At 60.2% G+C, this 18,619-nt stretch overlaps 3 protein-coding genes across 3 annotated transcripts; 1 reads left to right on the plus strand and 2 right to left on the minus strand.

Annotated features, from left to right (window-relative positions):
- Positions 1-7,088, minus strand: ALKBH4 (alkB homolog 4, lysine demethylase). Its single transcript, XM_082857964.1, has 3 exons — positions 6,968-7,088; positions 3,857-4,054; positions 1-911 (listed from the first exon to the last, which is right to left on the minus strand). The coding sequence occupies exons 1-3, from the start codon at positions 7,082-7,084 to the stop codon at positions 324-326; spliced, it is 903 nt and encodes a 300-aa protein (XP_082714090.1). The 5' UTR covers positions 7,085-7,088; the 3' UTR covers positions 1-323.
- A 134-nt stretch (positions 7,089-7,222) lies between these two features.
- LRWD1 (leucine rich repeats and WD repeat domain containing 1) lies at positions 7,223-13,745 on the plus strand. Its single transcript, XM_082857100.1, has 15 exons — positions 7,223-7,381; positions 7,892-8,126; positions 8,224-8,340; positions 8,789-8,929; positions 9,175-9,279; positions 9,541-9,663; positions 9,742-9,856; positions 10,053-10,162; positions 10,363-10,570; positions 11,075-11,147; positions 11,242-11,382; positions 12,825-12,916; positions 13,101-13,256; positions 13,336-13,448; positions 13,543-13,745. The coding sequence occupies exons 1-15, from the start codon at positions 7,302-7,304 to the stop codon at positions 13,687-13,689; spliced, it is 1,956 nt and encodes a 651-aa protein (XP_082713226.1). The 5' UTR covers positions 7,223-7,301; the 3' UTR covers positions 13,690-13,745.
- A 389-nt stretch (positions 13,746-14,134) lies between these two features.
- On the minus strand, positions 14,135-18,078 carry POLR2J (RNA polymerase II subunit J). The gene is made up of 4 exons (XM_082857101.1): positions 17,965-18,078; positions 16,673-16,762; positions 15,070-15,244; positions 14,135-14,290 (listed from the first exon to the last, which is right to left on the minus strand). Exons 1-4 carry the CDS (start codon positions 18,015-18,017, stop codon positions 14,255-14,257), a joined length of 354 nt encoding a protein of 117 aa, XP_082713227.1. The 5' UTR covers positions 18,018-18,078; the 3' UTR covers positions 14,135-14,254.
- Positions 18,079-18,619: the final 541 nt, after the last annotated feature.

Below are 18,619 nucleotides of genomic sequence, written 5' to 3' on the forward strand. Positions count from 1 at the left end.
ATCGGGCAACCTTGTTAAGAGAGACAGATAAAGGAGAAAATGACCTGAAGTGGTACCAACGATTTTTAAGCTCAAAGTATGCCACTGCCCTCAAGCTGTGACAAACTAAACAACCCAAGCAAGTGGCCGCGGCGCAGGTCAAAGGGGACCGACTTGAGGCCCGTCCCCGTCGAGCCAGCTCGCGGACAGGGCTCGCGCTGCCGGGCACCAGGGTGTCAAGCAGTCTCCTCTTAAGACCTGAGAAAGACCCTCGGGCTGGGCGCCCCCTTCAATGCCGGCTAATGGTCCACTCTGGCGCCAGCTCCCGTCCCCGGGGAGGCGGCTCACGTGGGTCTCCCCTGAAAGGAGAGCGAGGTTTGCAGGAGCTCCTGCCCCAGTTCCCGCTGCCTCCCTCTGGGGCCAAACTCGGCTGACAGCTCCCTGAAGGTGGCGCTCACGCGGCGGGCCCCGATGTGCCTGCGGTGGATGGCATGCTTCCACTGGTGCCGCGCGGCTCGCGTGAGCACCAGCAGAGCGCGGCGGGGCAAGGGGACAGCCACCTCCACCTCCCGGCACGGGACAGACCTGCCGGGGGCCGTCGCGCCTTCCACCGGGGCCTGCGGGAAGCCGGACGGGGCCAGGCAGAGCAGCAGGCTGCCGGGCGCCTCCCGGGACATGGACAGCACAGTGGGGGACAGCAGGTTGAGGCTCACCAGCCGCTCCCCCCACAGCCAGGTGTCGTCCAGATGGGGGTCGATGGCCGAGCCCCGCTCCGGGCAGTAGTCCAGGTTACACTGCTCCACGGGCCGGAAGTCCTCCAGGACGGGGTAGAGGCCCATTCTCCGCACCACCTCCCGGCTGAAGCTGGGGAGGCCCCGGAAGCCGGCGGTCTTTAGCTTCTGTTTCCGAAAGTTGACTTTGGGGCCGTAGTCCTGAAGGATGAGGACAAAAAGGAAGGGGGAATTGTCTGAGTTTACAGAAATGGCATCACACGCCAGGGCTGAAGCATCCAAGCACAGTGACCAAGACCAGCAAAGATTTCGGACTTCACGGAGCTGACATTCTGGCAGGAGGAGGCCAACACCAAGGAGATAAATATAAACAGCAAACGTCAGATGGCGGTAAATGCTGAGGAGGAAAACAAAGCGGGGGGGGGGGGGGATGTGAAGCATCGGGGGAATGTCGGCCCAGGTACCCCAGGAAGCAGAGCTGGAGACAAGAGGCCCATGCACGGGTGGCGTCCCCAGGACGTGGTGCTGGGGAGTCGGGAAGGAGCTGAGCGAGGCAGGGCAGGCCAGCCCACGGCAGCGTTACCCATCTGGTCAACACTGGGTGCAACTGGGCTTCAGGACCACAAGGGAGAAGAGTCTCCACAGGACCCAGCAGCAGTTCCACCCCTAGCCTCACACCCAAGAGAACTGAAAACACACGTCCACGTAGCAGTCTGTACTAGACTAGTCACAGCAGCACTATTCATGACAGCCAAAAAGTAGAAACAACCCAAGTGTCCACCAACAGATGAATGATGAACAAAGAGTGGTCCATCCATCCAATGGAATAATATTCAGCCACGAAAAGCAATGCAGCATTGATACAGGCTGCAAAGGGATGAACCCTGAGAACATTATGCTCAGTGAAAGATGCCCGATACAAAGGGTCACATGTTACATAACCCTAGGTATACGAATGTCCAGAAGAGGAAGATCCAGAGACAGAAAGTAGATTAGTGCTTGCTGGGAAATGAGGGAATGCACAGTGACTGGTAACGGGTACGCATTTCCTCTGGGGTGATGAGAATGTTCCAGAACTAGACAGTGGCGATAGTTGCACAACACTGTGGATACACTGAAAACCAAACCAGTGAATTATACACTTGAAATGGGTGGATTTTATGGTGGGTGGCTTCTATTTAAAAAACAAAACAAAGACACCCTAGGGAGGAGCCTTGTAGATACACCTCAGGTCTGTGGCCTGAGGGATGGGGGGCATCTAGCCGCACCCCTGCTCCCTCGGGTCCCTGCCTTGTGGAGGGTGGCTCCATCTGCTGCTGGAGTCTTTCTCCTTCCCTGTTCCGCATGGCTCAGTGCCGGGGCCCGCCGGCTCCTGCGGGCCACCCCAACTCCTTGGCAGCAGCAGGCAGAAAGGCTGGGACAGGCGGGCTGCGGCCAGGAGGCTCCGAGGAACCCAGGAGGTGGGGGTGACTGCCGTGGGGACAGCAGCAGAGAAGACAAAGATCGGGCTGGCGGCCAGGGCAGGGCCTCCTGGGGCATGGTAAGGCCTCTGTGTTTACGTTGAGATGGGAGGCCTGGAGGGCCTGTAACAGAGCAGTGACTCGATCCAACCGGATGTCGGTGTGATCACTTCCTCCCTACTGAAACCAACTGAGGAGGACCGAGGGCTGCCCAGGAAGTGCTAGAGGCAGGTGCTGGCAGCAGCAGGGGGTGTGTGTTCTCAGATTCAGGATATGTTTTGAAGGAATACAGAGCTGACAGGAATTACCAATGAAAGAGAGGAACGTGGAAAGATCCAGAGTTTCTGGCCTGAGCAGGTGAAAGATGGAATTTGCCAAGGTGGAGCCATGGCTCAGCTTAGGGATGCCAGGGCTGGAGATACAAGCGCGGGAGCCCCAAACTCACCGACGTGCAGGGCCGGGCCTCACTGAGATCAGTAAGGAGTGTCTGGAGAAGGAAAACGAGAGGCCTGAGGACTGAGCCCGAGAACCAGCCGCAGGCTTTAGGCAGGAGGTGGGCGATGGAGGCAGTTTTTGAGAGGGTTAAGCAGCAGCAAGAAGAGAGGACCTGAAGAGAACGGAGAGCTCTCCTGAGAAGCTCTGCTGCAGAGACGAGAGAGACAGAGCTTACTGGGAGGCCGGTGGGAAAGAGCCAGCCTTGAGGACAGAAGGGGGCGATGCGGGACAAGGAGTTCCGAGGAGAGGGGCAGCATCCGGTGCGCAGCTGGAGTGGGGCTCGGGAAGAAGCTGGGCACAGGCGAGAAGGGAACGTCTGTAGATGCACCTGTTCCCTCAGAGAGGCCTGGTCGTCACGGGGGAGTGAGGAGGGGAAGGAGAGGTTTGGAAAGAGGGCAGCAAAGCGAACGACCTGCCAAGCGGGAAGGGCCCGGCTCGGGATGGAGAGCCAGAGCCAGGGCGGCCACCAGCAGGGGGCGCGGGTGCTGGACCCGACCAGGGCTGTGGGTGAGCAGAAAGAGCCTGCGCAAGTAAGAGGAGAAAGGGCGAGGGGCACCTGAGCAAGTGCCTGTACTAACTGGTCACAGGACTGAAGATGGGTGAGGACACATGACAGGAGGGGGAGGGAATGTGGAAAGGTGGCCGATGGCTGGTTCGCAGGTCCTGGAGGGGGCGAGGATTGCTGGGGGTGAGGAACAGAAAAGGAGAAGAGCGGACCCAGGGAGGAGGGGACTGTGATGCCCGGCAAGGGAAGGTTCAGGATCTGGAGGCCCAAGTATCAGTGGGAAGAGGGCTGGGGAGACTAGAAACTGACGGGGAGAACTTTGGACAGGGGGGTAGGGGGATGGGGGGCAACTGGCAGCCTTCGAGAAACCCTCTGTGAGGGTCACCAGCACTAGGCCAGCTGGGGAGAGGGCAGAGAGAGCTGAGTGGCCATCTGCCTTTGAGCCCCGCCTCGTGGGAAGGTGAGCAGGCCATGCCCAGGCCCCTGGCCCTGCCCCTGCCCAACACACCCCATTCAGCAGCCCTGCCCCCACCCCCGACTGTCACCTAATGGCCCTGGGGAGTGGTGGGAGGTGGCTGCAAAGGAAGGCCCTGAGAGGGAGGTGAGCAAAGGGGCTCTGGGGTCAGGAGCCTGGCACGGCCCCGTGGTGTGACTGCCCTCTCTGGCCCAGCTCTGGCCCAGCCTACCTGCTTCCTCCGCCCGGACTGTGAGAGCTTCCAGGGGTCGCGGTCCATCAGCCGTACCATCTCAGCTTCTTCCGCCGGGGTCACAAAGTCCTCGATCAGTGTCACGCCTGGGAAGGGGAAGGCCCAGCCTTCAAAGTCGGACTCCTCGGCCCCCACAGCCCAGCCGGTGTCGGCGTAGTAAATGAACCGGTGTGTTTTCTGCAAAGGAAAGAAAGGGATGGGAATTCCCTGGCTGTCCAGTGGTTAGGATTCGGCGCTTTCACTGCGAGGGACCCAGGTTCGATCCCTGGTCAGGGAACTAATATCCCGGATGACACTTGGTGCGGCAAAAAAAAAAAAAACAGACAAGGGACAGGGCTCCTGGAGCCACTGGAGCCCTTCCGCACACGGCACACACACGCCCCGAGAAGCAGCCCCACCCAGCATTGCACCATCCCCTGCAACACTTTGGGAGGCAGCTGGAGTCTAGAGGGAGGCCTGCCCAGGGCCGCCTCCTGGGAAAGGCCCTCAGCCCCTGCCTTTCTCACCTTCCCGTCTGTAAAAGGGAAGAGAGTACGCAGAACCATTCTTTCGTCCTCCATTTTACAAATGAGGTGACTGAGGCTCAGCAAAGTTAAGGAACTAGCCTGAGGCTGCACAGCTGGGGCGCAGCCTCCGAGGCTACACTGTTCCTGTGTCGCTGTGGGGCACTGTCTGCCCTCCCCAGGCTGGTGAGGGCTAAAGAGGAGGACTGTGTGAAGGCAGCCAGCCCTGACCAGGAGCTGGAGAAATCTGCTCCCCTAAAGCTGAGGCCACGGGCCTGCCCAGGAGGTGAGCAGCACATGCTGGGAGGCCAGAGGGAGAAGCCCTTTCCGGCCACGGTGTGGGTATCTCTGGGGCCTGCCCTACACTGTGGCAGCCACTGGCGCTGCCTGAATTTCCCATCAAAAAAGAGCAGGACTTCCCTGGTGGCGCAGTGGTTGAGAGTCCGCCTGCCGATGCAGGGGACACGGGTTCGTACCCTGGTCCGGGAAGATCCCACACGCCGCGGAGCGGCTGGGCCCGTGAGCCATGGCCACTGAGCCTGCGTGTCCAGAGCCTGTGCTCCGCAACGGGAGAGGCCACAACAGTGAGAGGCCCGCGTACCGCAAAAAAAAAAAACAAAAAAAGAGCAAAACTGGGAGTTCCCTGGTGGTCTAGTGGTTAGGATTAGGTGCTTTCACCATCATGGCCTCAGTTCAATCCTTGGTCGGGGAACTGAGATCCCGCAAGCTGAGTGGCACGGCCCCATACATACACACGTACCTAAAATTTTGGGAAAAAACCCACAAAAAACAGAGCAGAACTTGCCAGTCACCCAGGGGAGTGCCAGGCTGACAACCTCCTGTGGCAGAGCCTTCAGGATCTGCCTCTGGTTCTGAGCAGAGGCCACCCTTCTCCTGGGCCTCCAGCCAGTGACCCAGCACAGGCCTGGCCATTTCTGCCCAACGTGGGACTGCCTACCAGGCCGTCTTTGCTCCGGAGCTTCCGGTTGTGTTGGCCAGGACTCTGTCAGATCTACAGGGCAGTCTGAGGTGTTCCCTGCCCAGTGAATTCTGCGTCCTCCCGCTTTATGTTCTACAGGCATCGCCAGCACCCACACCCCAACCCTGAACCACCATGTCTCTGTCTCCTGGCACCTCACATGGGATACACGGAAAGTTAAGGAGTCATCCAGTACATTTCACTCATCCCTCAGCCATCAGGTTGGGAAGATGCTACCCCCACGGTGCCCTGAGCCTCCACGCCCACGGCCATGGGCACAGTTCAGACCTTTGGCAAGGTCTGAAAAACTCTTTTTTAAGAAAGTTTTTAACTGTGGTCAAATATATACAACCACATATACGTTACACATTTAAAATTGATCCTCAGCCACGTTTTAAGTGCACATTTCAGTGTGTTAAGTATATCACATTGTTGTACAACCAATCTCCAGAACTTCCTCACCTTGCAAAACTAAATCTACCCATTAACACCTCTCCCCCTCCCTTCCCCCCGCTGCTGGCACCCACCATTCTTTTCTGTCTCTGTGAATCTGACGACTTTGGAGGCTTTACGTAAGTGGAATCATACAGTATGTCTTCCGACTGGCTTATTTCACTCAGCATAACGTCCTCAGGGTTCATCTGTGTAGTGGCACGTGCCAGACTTTCCTTTCTTCCTTTTTTAGGACTGAACGATATTCCACTGTACGGATGGACCACAATTTGTTCTTCCTTTCGTCTGTCCGTGGACACCTGGGCTGCTTCCACCTTTTAGCTGTTGTGAGTAACTCTGCTATGAACATGGGTGTACAGATATCTCTTCATGACCCTGCTTTCAATTCTTTTGGGACCATATCCAGAAGTGGGATTGCTGGGTCATATGGTAGCTCTACATTTAATTTTCTGAGGAACCGCCACTGTTTTTCACAGGACCTTCTGAGCTTTTATCACGGACACTGTGACAGTTTCTTCACTGGCTTCCCAGCCTCCTTTCCTTCCTATCCACCCCTCCCCTTCCCAGGATCTTTCTAAAATTCACAGGTAACTTCCTTTAAAACCCTCGAGAGCTCGCCATGGCCCTCAGAACAGGTCCCGCCCGCCTTCCGTGGTCAGGCCCCAGCGACCTCATCTCCCTCACCTGAAGCATCATCCGCCTTCCCCAGGCCTTGGCCCAGCTGGAAGGCCCTTGCCCCGCTCAAAGCCTCCGAGTCCTTTTTTGTTAATTCGTTGGAATGAGTTTCCTCCTTGCCCGTTTCCGTCCAAGGCCTTCTGGGGCCCTCTGCCCTGGTTTTCAGCACCCCCTACTCTCTCCGTGTCGTCTAACCGCGAGCCCGTGAAGCTTCCAGCCCCAGACACGGGGGGGCTACGTTTGCTATCAGACTCCCCCCAGGTTCCAGAGGTGAGCTGTGGTCGGACTGCATCCACGTCCCAGCCCCTTTCCCACTGCAGGCCCACTGCTCAAAGCCCTCATCTCCTCACCCCGCAACGCCCCCATCGCCAGGGCCGCTGACACGGTTTGATCCGGAGCCCGTCTTCACGGTCAACCCGGGCCTCAGTTTCCCCGGATGAAGAACGGAGTTGTGGGCGCGGCCCATCTCCCAGCCCTCACCTGGTGATGCCAGGGCTGGTCACCTCCGCGCTGCCGCTCGCAGATTAGACAGGTCCGGATACCCTTGCAACCACATTCCCGAAGGACCTCTGGGGCCGCCACCGCCGCAGCCGCCATCGCCGCGTCCTGGCAGCCAGGGCGCAGGCGCGGGACCGCGGGCGCCGCTGGGAGTTGTAGTGCGCGCGCAGGGTACGAGGTCCGCGCGGCCGCTTCCTTCCGGTCGCCGCCGCCGACGGATTCGCGCGGCGCCACCTCCTGGAATCGGACAACCGCCGGCGCCAGCACCGGATTCGCGTGCCGTCGATCAGGTCCCCGCGGGCCGCGCCTCCTCGCCATGGGCCCCCTGTCGGCGCGGCTGCTGATCCAGCGGGGGCGACCCAAGTGCGACCGGCTGGGGAAGATCCGGAGCCTGGAGTAAGGGCCGGGGCCACACCGCCCTCCACCAGGGCCTGGGTCGGCGGACGGTCGGGAAGAAAGCCTGGGACCGTTCCTCTCTCCCTGCCCGGCCCCGTTATCACCCTGTCGGTTCGACAGAGTCTTTAATCATTCGGGACAAACGCCGTTCTCTCGTTATGAGATGGGTCGGGTAGGCCCGGAGCGGCATTACCTCAGAAGAGCGTCCGGGCTGCTAGGGAGACAGTCTTGCAGAAAGAATATGGAGCAACCTGTTGAGAGAATTACAGAGGACTGGGGAGCACAGAAAGCCCCCCTAGAGGATCAGGAAAAGCATCCTGCAGGGGGCCAGCTGCCCCAAGTTATAAAGTAGGGACAGGGTTAAAGTAAGTGGGGGAATGTTGCGGATCGGCCATGCACGCAGGAGAAATGTCAGGTGCCAAAGCCGTCGGAGGCAACCTGGGCTGCCGTGCGTGCGGGGTGGGAGGCCTGCCTGCGCCCTGAGCCCGCCCTGTCTGCCCCTCTCCCCAGCCTGTCAGGGATGAATCTGCTCTCAGAGCACTTGGACCCCAAGCTGCTGAGCCGCCTGAAGCAGCTGCAAGAGCTGGACCTCTCCAACAACCAACTGGAGACGCTGCCCGCCAACCTGGGCCTGTCCCACCTGCGCATCCTCCGCTGCGCCAACAACCAGTTGGGCGATGTCACTGTCCTGTGCCAGTTCCCACAGCTCGAGGAGCTCAGCCTGGAGGGCAACCCCTTTCTGACAGTAAGTGGGCGGCCCCGCATCCCGGGCCAGCACCCTGGGGGCTCGGGCTCAGCCACAGGCTGGGGTGACCCCGAGCCACTCCTCCCTCATCCCCCAGGTCAGTGACAACCTGAAAGTTTCCTTCCTCCTGCCCAAGCTCCGTAAGGTCAACGGCAAGGACGCCTCCTCCACTTGCTCTCAGGTGGAGAACCTGAACCGGGAGCTGACCAGCAGAGTAAGGGGCGGGGCGGTGTCTCTGGTGCTCGGGAGCGGTCGGGGGCCTTGAGGAGTGACAGAACTGGACATTTGGAGGACACCAAGGGGGGTTACAGGAGCTCTCCGTCCCAACCCCAAGTGGCCCTGAGCCCCTAGCCCGACCTGTTGCTTTGAGCTTGGCTGTGGCGCTGGGCCTCTTGTCCTTGGAGGTCCTGCCCTGGCAGGGGAGGCTGGGATGCTTTCACGGTGACTTTACCCTGGGCCAGCTCCTCCCTTCAGGGCCTGTCTCTCCCTCTGTGTTGCTTGGGTTTGTGCAACCTGCAGCTGAGAAAGCTGTGATTCGGGGAGGCATCCCAGAAGCGGTGAGGTTGAGACAGCTCTGGCCCTGAGATTAGAGGCAAAGGTGCCACAGAAGGTCCAGGAGAGCCGGGGTGGGCTGAGCCTGAATCTGGTCCCTCTCGTGCCAGGTCACAGCTCACTGGGAGAAGTTCATGGCCGCACTGAGCCCAGAGGAGGAGGCTGAGAAGGCCCAGGCAGACTTTGTGAGGTCGGCCGTCAGAGACGTCCGCTATGGGCCCGAGTCCCTCAGCGACTTCACCCAGTGGAGGGTATGTCCTCACCCCACTGTGCTGGGAGTCGCTTCTCCCAGCTCCTCCCTGGCTGCCACAGCCTGAGCCGCCCTGGAGGTCTCTGGCCATGAGGGGATGTGGGGAGTGGGCAGGTCAGGGAAGGAAGCCCTATGGGCTGGAAGGACTCTTCCCCAGCTCGGGAAGCACCCTCTGACTGGGCATCTGGGGAGGGGCTGGAGGCCCCCAGGATGTGCTCAGCTTCCTGATGGCCTGGCCCCGCCCAGGTGCGGATGATCTCTGAGGAGCTGGTGGCCTCTGGTGGGACTCAGGTGCATGAGGCAAACATCTCAGAGAGACCCCCAAAAGCCACCGCTATCCAGGAGCCTAGGGTGAGTGGTTCCATGGGGCTCCCGGGCTCCCAGGGCCTGCCCTGGCCCTTCCTGCCTAGGGAGGCATTAGGAAGGCGTCCTGGCAGTGTGCCCAGGAGATGGCCTTCTATGCTCGAGCTGGTTCCCTCTGACCCTGGTACCCCTGGCCTCCCGTACCCATGGGAGGGTGCAGTCCAGCCTCTGATGGGGAGGAAGGAAGCCCTGGGCAGATGGACACATGGTCACCAGCCCCTCGGGTTGCCCCCGCCCCCTCCTCCACAGGCCGGGCCAGTGGCCTCGAAGCGGCCAGGTGATGGCCCAGTCAACCTCTCTCCCAACAAGCGGGTGTGCACCTCCCCGTTGGCCCAGGTGGAGGGCAGCCCTGTGGGCTCTGCTGGCAGCCAGGTGAGCTAGCAAGGTGGCAGGGGGCGTGTGGTGGGAGCAAGGCCTGGGGGCAGCCATGACCCCCCTCTGCTCCCACAGAGTGCCCTGCAGTTGGAGCCCCTGCACTTCCTGCAGTGCCACAGCAAGAACAACAGCCCTCGTGACCTGGAGACCCAGCTCTGGGCCTGCGCCTTCGAGCCAGCCTGGGACGAGGGCACGTCCTCGGGGGGCAGGCGGGGCGAGGGCCACAGGGAACAAGCAGGGCAAGCTTTCTGGGCACGGGGCCTGGGAATACCACGTGCAGGAGCCGCCTGGGTGGACAGGGGAATCGGGAGGGACAGAGAGCTCAGAGTGTCCTCAGGGTCAGGAGGAGGGGCTGCAGTGGGTCACCAGGCTGACCTCTCAAACAGGGCAGGCAGGGGCCACGTCCCAGACCGTGGCCACGTGTGGTGGCGAGGCCGTGTGTGTGATCGACTGCCAGACGGGCATCGTACTGCACAAGTACAAGGCGCCTAGTGAGGTGAGTGCCGGGGCCCTGCTCCTGCAGGGTGGCAGGCAGAGCCTTGGCTCCTGGGGGTAGGAGCACTGGGGTCGGGGGGCCAGACTCGGCCACCTACTCACCAGGTGACCTTTTTCTTTGATGCTGGGCTCCTGTTCCCGGGCCTGATCCTGCACGCGTGTAGCTCTGCCCCTCGGTGACCCCTCCCCTTCCCTCCCCAGGAGTTCTTCTCAGTGGCCTGGACGGCCCTGACGGTGGTCACACAGGCAGGCCACAAGAAGCGCTGGAGCGTGCTGGCAGCTGCAGGCCTGCGGGGCCTGGTCCGGCTGCTGCACGTGCGGGCCGGCTTCTGCTGCGGGCTCATCCGGGCCCACAAGAAGGCCATTGCGACTCTCTGTTTCAGCCCCACACACGAGACCCACCTCTTCAGTAAGACCCCCTCCCCGAACCTCCGGGGACTCCCTTAGCACCCGTCCTGCAGCCTGACGCCTCAGGACTCCTTCCTGGGATGGCAGGGAGCTCCTGTGGCTGGCGGGCCTCATGCTGGCTGCCGAGGTCAGCGCAGACCGGTAGGAACATCACGGTTTCATGGACAACTGACCAGGCTTCAGATTCTGTCTCTTCCCCCAACCTGCTCTGTGGCTTTGGAGGTTTCTGACAACCTGGGCCACATCTGTGACCTGGGGACCTGGGTGGATCCCCTGGCCCTCTGGGTGTGATGAGGGTGATATCTGAGCAGAGACTTCGGGACGTGGCTGCGTGGCGTGGGGCACATAAGTTAAAGTAAGATAAGGATGGTAGGCCCTGGAGTCTTTCTGCCAGCCGTGGCCCTCCCTCCCTGCCTTGGGGCCGTGGTCTCAGCCTGGGATGCAGCCTGCAGGAGGGAGCAGGGCCTCCTCAGGGCCACCTCTCTCCTTCCCATCCCCTCCTCAGCGGCCTCCTATGACAAGCGGATCATCCTCTGGGACATCGGGGTGCCCAACCACGATTACGAATTCCAGGCCAGGTGATGCTTTGCGGCAGGACTTTGGGGGATGGGCGTGGGAGTGGGCACACACCTGAGTTTGTGGCCTCACGCCCTCCCTCTCACCTGCCGGCAGCCAGCTGCTCACACTCGACACCACCTCCATTGCCCTGCGCCTCTGCCCCGTCGCCTCCTGCCCGGATGCCTACCTGCTGGCTGGCTGTGAGGGCGGCTGCCGTTGCTGGGACGTGCGGCTGGACCAGCCTCAGAAGAGGAGGTGAGAACGGGCAGGGGTGCCCTGAAAGCCAGTCCTCGGAGCCGGGCAGCCCCCAGTCCAGGTGTCTGACCCCAGGCACGCCTGCTGCAGTGATGTCCGCACCACACCCCCTGCCCTGGGCAGCCAGAGGCTGTTTTCATGGGCCTCCTCAGAGCTGCCCTGTCCCCACCTCCTGCCCATCTCTTGAGGAAAGGTCCATTCCCTCTCTAGGCTTGATCACCTCATCACTGCCCAGGTCCTGCCACTCACCGGCAGTGTGACCTTCCTCTGCCCAACATGATTTTGTCATCCACAAAGTGGGGACAGTAACTCACATCCCAGGGCTAGTGGAGGACAACGGGATGGTGTCTGGGCCAGGAGAAGGGCCAGAAGGGCCAGGTGGAGGCGTGTGGCTCTTCTGTGTCACCTGGAAGGCCTGAGACAGTGCTCGGCAGGGGTCCCCTGGCCTTGTGGGGCCCAGAGCCTGGTGGGGGAGACAGGCATTAAAACCCCAGAGTGTGATTGATGTCAGCTACAGAGGAAAGAGAATAAGGTGCTCCGAGAAGAGCAGGGAGGCCGAGGGGACTCCGAGGTGACCAGTGGTGGATGGACAGGTCCTCAGGCTCATGCTCTCCATGAGTCCCAAGGGAGTCAGGTGGGCAGAGGCAGGAAGGGTGCTCACACGGGGGCAGTGCAAAGGGCCAGTGGCAGGGACAGCTGGCTGACCAGGGAGAGCTGGCCACAGCTTGGAGAACTGGAGGGATTGGCACAAGGTGATGTGGCAAGGTTGCCTGGGCCAGAGGATATACTGGCCCTGTGGGCCCTGGTGAGATCTTGAATTTTATCCTGAGCGTGGGGAATAGTGTGGGAAGAATTTTAGGGCAGGTGGCAGGAGGGAACTGTAATGACACCTCAGCACAGACCGTGGCAGTTGTCCAGCCAGGTGTTGGTGGTGTCCCCCTGCCACACCTGGGAGTCAAGCCCTGGGCCTGCCTTCTCCCTCCCTGCCTGGTCCCCAAGTCCTGTGGCGTCTCCCCCACGTCTCAGATGTGTCTGCTGCTCGTGGTTGGTACTCGGCTGCCCTTCTGGCTCCAGGACTCTGGGCAGCTGCTGGGTGGCCTCTCCAAGCAGTGTGCCCGCAGCCACTCCCCACTGTCCTCAGCGTCAGAGCAACCCCCCGCACCACCAAGTCTCCGGGCCTAGAAGCGCCCACTCGGCCAGTGAACTGCTCACCTCACTCAGCCTCGGAAGCGCTGCCTCACTCCAGAGCCCTTCCTGGCCATGTCCCTGCGCCCCCTAAGTTGCCACCGCCTGTGACTCGGCACACTCAGGTGCTGGCTCCCCCCTTCCAGGGCCTGGAAGCCAGGGAGGGCCCAGAGTAAGTGCCCAGCAGGTGTCTGAATGAGCGAGCGGCCCTTTGTGTGCAGCCTTCCTGGCTGACCAGCACTTCCGCTGCCCCACAGGGTGTGTGAGGTGGAGTTCGTCTTCTCCGAGGGCTCTGAGGCAACTGGACGGAGAGTGGACGGGCTGGCGTTCGTGAACGAGGACGTCGTGGGTGAGCGAGCTTAGCTCGGGACAGTCTGGCTTCCTGGGACCCAGATGGGCCCTGGTCAGGCCTTCTGGGGTCACTTCTCCCTGGGCTGGGGTTTAGGTCCGAGGGCTTCGGAGGGGTCCCCACTGTGGGACACGAGTTGCCCGGAGAGGGGCCCCCGGGCACAGTTCTTCACTCTCCCCGACAGCCTCCAAAGGGAGTAGCCTGGGCACCATCTGCCTGTGGAGCTGGAGCCAGACGTGGCAGGGCCGGGGCAGCCAGTCCACAGTGGCCGTCGTGGTCCTGGCCCGGCTGCAGTGGTCGCCCACCGAGCTCGCCTACTTCTCACTCAGCACCTGTCCTGGTGAGTCGCCTGCCGGCCACCGCTAACCCTGCACCTCTGGGAGCTCCGCCCCACCTGACTCCCATCTCTGTGCTGGCAGGTGAGGGGATGGTGCTCTGCGGGGACGAGGAGGGCAACGTGTGGATCTATGACGTCAGGCCCCTCGTGGCGCAGAGGCCCCCGCCGCCGGCCACCCCGCAGGCCCCCACGCAGGTAGGCATGCGCACTGTGGTCCCCGCCAGGGCTGGGGCTGCCCGGGGGCCCGTGTCAGGAAGCAGGAGCCCAGCGCCCTCTCTCTCCCCTCCAGATCCTTAAGTGGCCCCAGCCCCGGGCCCTGGGCCAGACAGTGAGCAGGACCATGGTGAACACGGTGGTGGCCGACCCCACCTTTACCTACCTCACAGCACTGACGGACTCCAACATTGTCGCCATCTGGAGGAGAAACCAGCCTTGACTGTGGGACGCAACTTACTCAGCTTTTAGGGTCGTGAGGGGGATCTTCTTATCGATGACTATTTTATATTAAAGTCTACTGTGTAAGAGAAGCCTGGGGGGAGCTGTTTGTGGGCCCCATCAGGTGTCCGCCGCTGAGTGAGGCAGGCAGGCCCGGCAGCTGAGGCTCCCAGGGCAGGGACGCCTGGAAGCACACGAGCTTTCAGTTCCTTCTGCTTGAGACGCCACCGGGCAGCCCCAGGTTCCCGGGTTTTGTCCAGAATGAGTTTGTTCCTGCCACCCTCTCAGACAGAAATCTGGCTCCCTGGGCTAGTCCTGAAATGAGGCCCCCGAGTAGCTCCAGAACAGGTCCCCCACCTCCACTGGACTGACCCAAGGCTGTGAAGTCACCTCTGCTTCAGCCCGCAGCTGGGTCTTTTCCTGCCACACTTTATTAGGAAGGTAAGACAGACTCTGTGTACAGGACACATCGGTGTCAGGGGTGAGGGACTTTCTACAAGGAGGCCCACGGCTGGAGGAAGTGCTTTTGTCCACCTGGTGCCTGGAGAAGAGCCAGGTGCAGCCCACTACTCGATTCCTTCTTGCTTGTCTTTGATGGCCACCTGAGGGGGAGGAAGGAGGTGGCGCCCTGAGCTGGAATGGCCGGGTGAGGATGTTGGGAACGCAGCCTCAGCCTCCCTGACCAAGGGCTGCCAGGACCTTGGCCAGGGGCCCCAAACGGTTCCAGGCACTGGGTAGCCAGCACCCCAGGGACCCTCTAGCCAGCCCTACCCACCCCACCATGACTTCCCTGCAGCACAGGTCCTGCTGCCTGGGGTGGCAGGGAGGCGGGGGAGTAGAGGTGCTTCCTGGTGAGCCTATGACTGACAGACTGAAAATCTGACAAGCCGTGGCTCTTTCCCGCTCTAAATCGTGTCTGGACTTTGAAGCCCCCTGCGTGAGATGTGACCACACCCATCTGGCCTTCTTGATGGTGGTACCCCACGATAAGATGAGCTGCCCCCAGACAGATAAACCACAGGGCAGCGGCACCACAGGGAAGAGGCTTGGAGGGACAGCCCCAGGCAGCAGGCCCCTTGCTTCCACGGGGACCATGAGAGCACAAAGGGAGACCCTGGCACTGGGTGAGGTCCCACCCTGGGTGCAGACAGCAGGCCCCAGGCCTCACCTCCATGACCCCTCAGTCCACACTTCCCAGATGCTGTGGTGTACACCCCTGTTCCGTCATCACCTCCGCCCAGCCCCCATTTCCCCCACTGAATAAATCAGAGGAAACAACCCAGGGATCATCCTAGGTGTGGGCATGAGCACGCTGCAGCTGTGGCCATACAGGCTGGCGTCCAGACTGACCCCAGCCCCTCCGGCACACCCAGCTCCTCACCCGGAATCGCTCTTCCAGCAGGGAGAGCTCGCTGATGAGGTCTGTGATGGCGTTGGTGAAGGCCTCCTGGGGGCTGTAGTCCGGTGTGGTCTGCACGCGGATGATGATCTTGTGTTCCAAGGGGTGGGGGACTTTGTAGCCAGCAAACAGCACCTGTGGGTCCTTCAGCAGCTGCCTGAGACACAGGGATGGGTGGGGTGGGGGTGGGTGGTGAGCCTAGGGCCCTTGGGGCTCCGGCCCCTTGTGACCTCCCAGGCCTTCTAACCAAGGGTCTTCCCGTTGGGTTGGGGCCTATAAGCAAATGCAGCTGCTCTCAATCTTTAGTTGTTTGTGTTGTGTGATGTCATTGTCACCACCCCACAGCCCCTGCAAAAATGTCCAAGACAGACATGTGAAGAAGATACAGCATGTGGGGACTCCTCCCATACACACACCTACATCCACGAGGATCAACGACCCTACCTAGTAAACACAGTTTCCAGCAACCTCTTCCCTCAGGAGACGTCAGGGACCCTCAAGGGCCCCAAAGAAACCTCCCTAGGCATTAAAATCCAGCTAGTGTTCAGGAAAAAAAGTCCCATTCCCAGCCCCAAAAGAGCATCTGGCACAGCAAATAAAGGCAGCAGGGGGAGAAGGCCCCAGGCTCTGAGCACTTAATAAAGTGGAAACGGAAATCCTCTGGGCAATGCAGGCTGGCAGCTGCCGTCCACACGCATGGGGTCCTGGTCCGCGAGGCTACGGGGAAGCGAAGCCTGAATCGTGAGCTGTGCCCTGGGCGTGTGGGGGTTTTCTCCAGATCAGCTCCCTGAAATGTGAGCACTGGGGCGGGGGGGGGGGGGGCTGGCACAGGTGGGAACACTGGGCTCACACAGTGGGGAGGGTGGGGGGCAGCAGGGCCCCAGGAAAGCCTGGGTGCACCACTGGCTTGGCGCTGGGCAGGAGGCAACCACAAAGAAGATGGGCAACTCCGTCCCCTACTTATACCAGAAGACCGGACAAGCTCCTGCCCACGGTCTCAAACATGCAAACCTGGGAGAGGCATGGCTTCACTGATGGCACTTTTCAGCAGCGAAATGACAAGTCTCTGGCCAATCCTACTGCTGGCCACCTACCAGGCCAGGACTTCACCGGTGCTAACACCCACCATCCAATTACCAGGAACCCACCGGGGCACCGGATGACCACACAGGCCCTCTCCCACTTCCTTCCCTTATTCTACTAAGTTACAATCTCTGGCACACACATCTTAGAATGCCAGGTGTCACTGAGGTCACTGTCACAAATGGGGGCGGGGTGGGTGGCCAAAGCTGAATGCGTCTCCGTGCTTGTGAGCACAGAGCCCCAAGCAGGCCTTCTTTCCTGTGGCTCGCTGCACATTCTCCTCCTTTAGTCAGATAACTGAGCCAACGCAGGAAAGTGGCTACGTGAACAGATACCGGTCACTGTCATTTTGAAGAAAAGGTACTGGGATGTGTGAATTCCTAGAGCCAGCACCCAGAAGGACTTCCTGGAGCTCAGAGAGACTTGAGAACATCTCCTGGAACTTAAGCTTGGCCTCTCAAAGAGCAACATAACCCCCAAAAGCCTCTGACTTGGAACTTACGATTTAATGATGTTTCCTAGCGTATGGTCTTCCTTGTTGATGGTGAACAAACAGGCATTGGGTACCTTGGTGTCCTTGTTAATGGTGATCCTAAGGGAGAGGCAGAGGCAACAGGTTGGTGGGGAGGGCCGGGGCTTCCCTCCTCCCCGGAGTCTAAACCCTGCCCTTCAAGGCAGGCTCAGGTCCCATCTCCTCCTGGAAGACTTTCCCATCTCTTCCTCCCATAACGTCCTCTGTGACTCAGAGTAGCACCATGGCTATACCCCAAACCCAGCCACGCCTGGCTCTGTGGGACCCTCATCTCACCTCTGGACTACTCCTTCTTCCTAAAGCAGAGCTTCTCAACCTTGGCACCACTGACATTTTAGGCCAGAAAATTCTTTTCTGTATGGGGGCTGTCTGGTACACTGTGGGGTATTAGCAGTACCTCTACCACTAGATGCCAGGAGCATCCCCTTTATGACAACCAAAAATGTTTGCAGACACTGCCGAAGTCTTCTGGGGGGGGCAAAATGGCCCCCGGTTAAGAACCACCGCTCTCAAGGGAGAGTGAAGTGCCGGGCAGGGGCTAGACCGCAGAGCAGAGCCCTGGATACCAGGCAGCTGAGAAGGAAAAGCCAGCGTTTAAGACGGTCTTCTTTGTGCTGAGCCCTGGACTAAGCGCTTTACATAAATACCTAATTTAATCTCCCCTTAGAGAAAATTCTGTGATTTAATACAGTAATGAGCCCATTTTCCAGATGAGGAAAGTGGGCCTCAGGCAGACTGTCACTTGCCCAAAGGCACAGAGTTCTCAAGCGGGGGATCCAGGAGCCAAGTCCAGGCTATCTGAGCACTGGATTACATTTCCCTTCACCTGCAGGCAATGAGGCGTCACTGGAGGCTTTACACCGGCGAATGAAGGTCTGGTGTGAGTCTCAGAGCCATCATTCTGGCTGCAGCAAGGATAAAGGTGGTGGGCGGGAAGACGAGTGAGGGGGGCTACCAGATCCCAGAGGAAAAGGACTTTGGAGCCAGACACACTGGGTTCGAATACAGACCGGCCACTTTCTGTGCTCCTGGGAAAGTTACTTAACCTCTCTGAAGCTCGGTTTCCTCATCTGCCAAATGGGGAGACTCACCAACACCTAGGACTGTCTTAAGTTTGGCAGACTCAAGTGTGAAGCGCTCTGTAAAGCTAGAGCAAAACCTTCTGTCCCCCCGGCAGCGGACGGGGAGAGAAGCCCCAGAACCTGCGGGCGCTGACGGTCGAGGGTCCGCGACCCTCTCCCACCGAGGCCGGCTCCACTTACTTCTTCTCGCCCTCGAAGAGCAAGAACGACTCGAAGGCGGGAGGCGCGTTCATCCTACCGTCGCAGCAGCCTCCCAAGCCTCACACACAGCCACCACCCCCTCCAGAACTCGACCTATATAACTCGACCACTTCCGGGTTAGCGGCTGCTTCCGGATTATGCCGGTAGTGCCAAACCCGTGTGAGGATCGGTTCGTTGCCCTCTATCGGTCTGGAGGATCTTGCGCAGGCGCGAGAAAAGCCTGCCGGAGGGAGAGGGAGGCTGGCGGCTCTGCGCATGCGTGAGTCGGGAAGGTCCTCTCCTGGGCTTACCTGCGGGCATGTTTTGACTCATGCTCCTAACGCTGGGGGCAGCTCTTTTGAGACATCTCTGTCTAGGCTAAGCCGGAACCGTGAGGTCTTCTCTCTGCTCCCTTTGCCCCTTGATCCCTCTTTGGAAATGTGCCCTTGGAATACATGGCAAGAGGCTCTTGAATGGAGAATGGAGCCTTGGGTTAGTGGGCAGGTGTGACCAGCCGGGGCAGAAGAAGCCTCCCCTGGGCTAGACTGTTGTGTATGGATAATCCACCTGCCAAGGCAAGCTGCTACAAGACTCCTGGCTGGGTTGTTACTGGTTTACTAGGTGGGCTTGTAGCCTAGCGAGGTTCTTGTTAGGG

This window comes from Leucopleurus acutus (genome assembly GCF_964270905.1).
Source record: "Leucopleurus acutus genome assembly, chromosome: 16".
NCBI lineage: Eukaryota > Metazoa > Chordata > Mammalia > Artiodactyla > Delphinidae > Leucopleurus > Leucopleurus acutus.

Coding starts and splice junctions, on each gene's coding strand:
- POLR2J (XM_082857101.1), bottom strand. CDS start 18,017: ATGAACGCGCCTCCCGCCTTCGAGTCGTTCTTGCTCTTCGAGGGCGAG. Junction 15,245..16,672: donor CTAGGAAACATCATTAAATC/GTAAGTTCCAAG, acceptor CCTGTGTCTCAG/GCAGCTGCTGAAGGACCCAC. Junction 14,291..15,069: donor TGCTGGAAGAGCGATTCCGG/GTGAGGAGCTGG, acceptor CCTCCCCCTCAG/GTGGCCATCAAAGACAAGCA.
- ALKBH4 (XM_082857964.1), bottom strand. CDS start 7,084: ATGGCGGCTGCGGCGGTGGCGGCCCCAGAGGTCCTTCGGGAATGTGGT. Junction 4,055..6,967: donor ACCAGCCCTGGCATCACCAG/GTGAGGGCTGGG, acceptor TTTCCTTTGCAG/AAAACACACCGGTTCATTTA. Junction 912..3,856: donor AGTCCGGGCGGAGGAAGCAG/GTAGGCTGGGCC, acceptor CTCATCCTTCAG/GACTACGGCCCCAAAGTCAA.
- LRWD1 (XM_082857100.1), top strand. CDS start 7,302: ATGGGCCCCCTGTCGGCGCGGCTGCTGATCCAGCGGGGGCGACCCAAG. Junction 8,930..9,174: donor GCGACTTCACCCAGTGGAGG/GTATGTCCTCAC, acceptor GGCCCCGCCCAG/GTGCGGATGATCTCTGAGGA. Junction 9,857..10,052: donor CGAGCCAGCCTGGGACGAGG/GCACGTCCTCGG, acceptor CCTCTCAAACAG/GGCAGGCAGGGGCCACGTCC.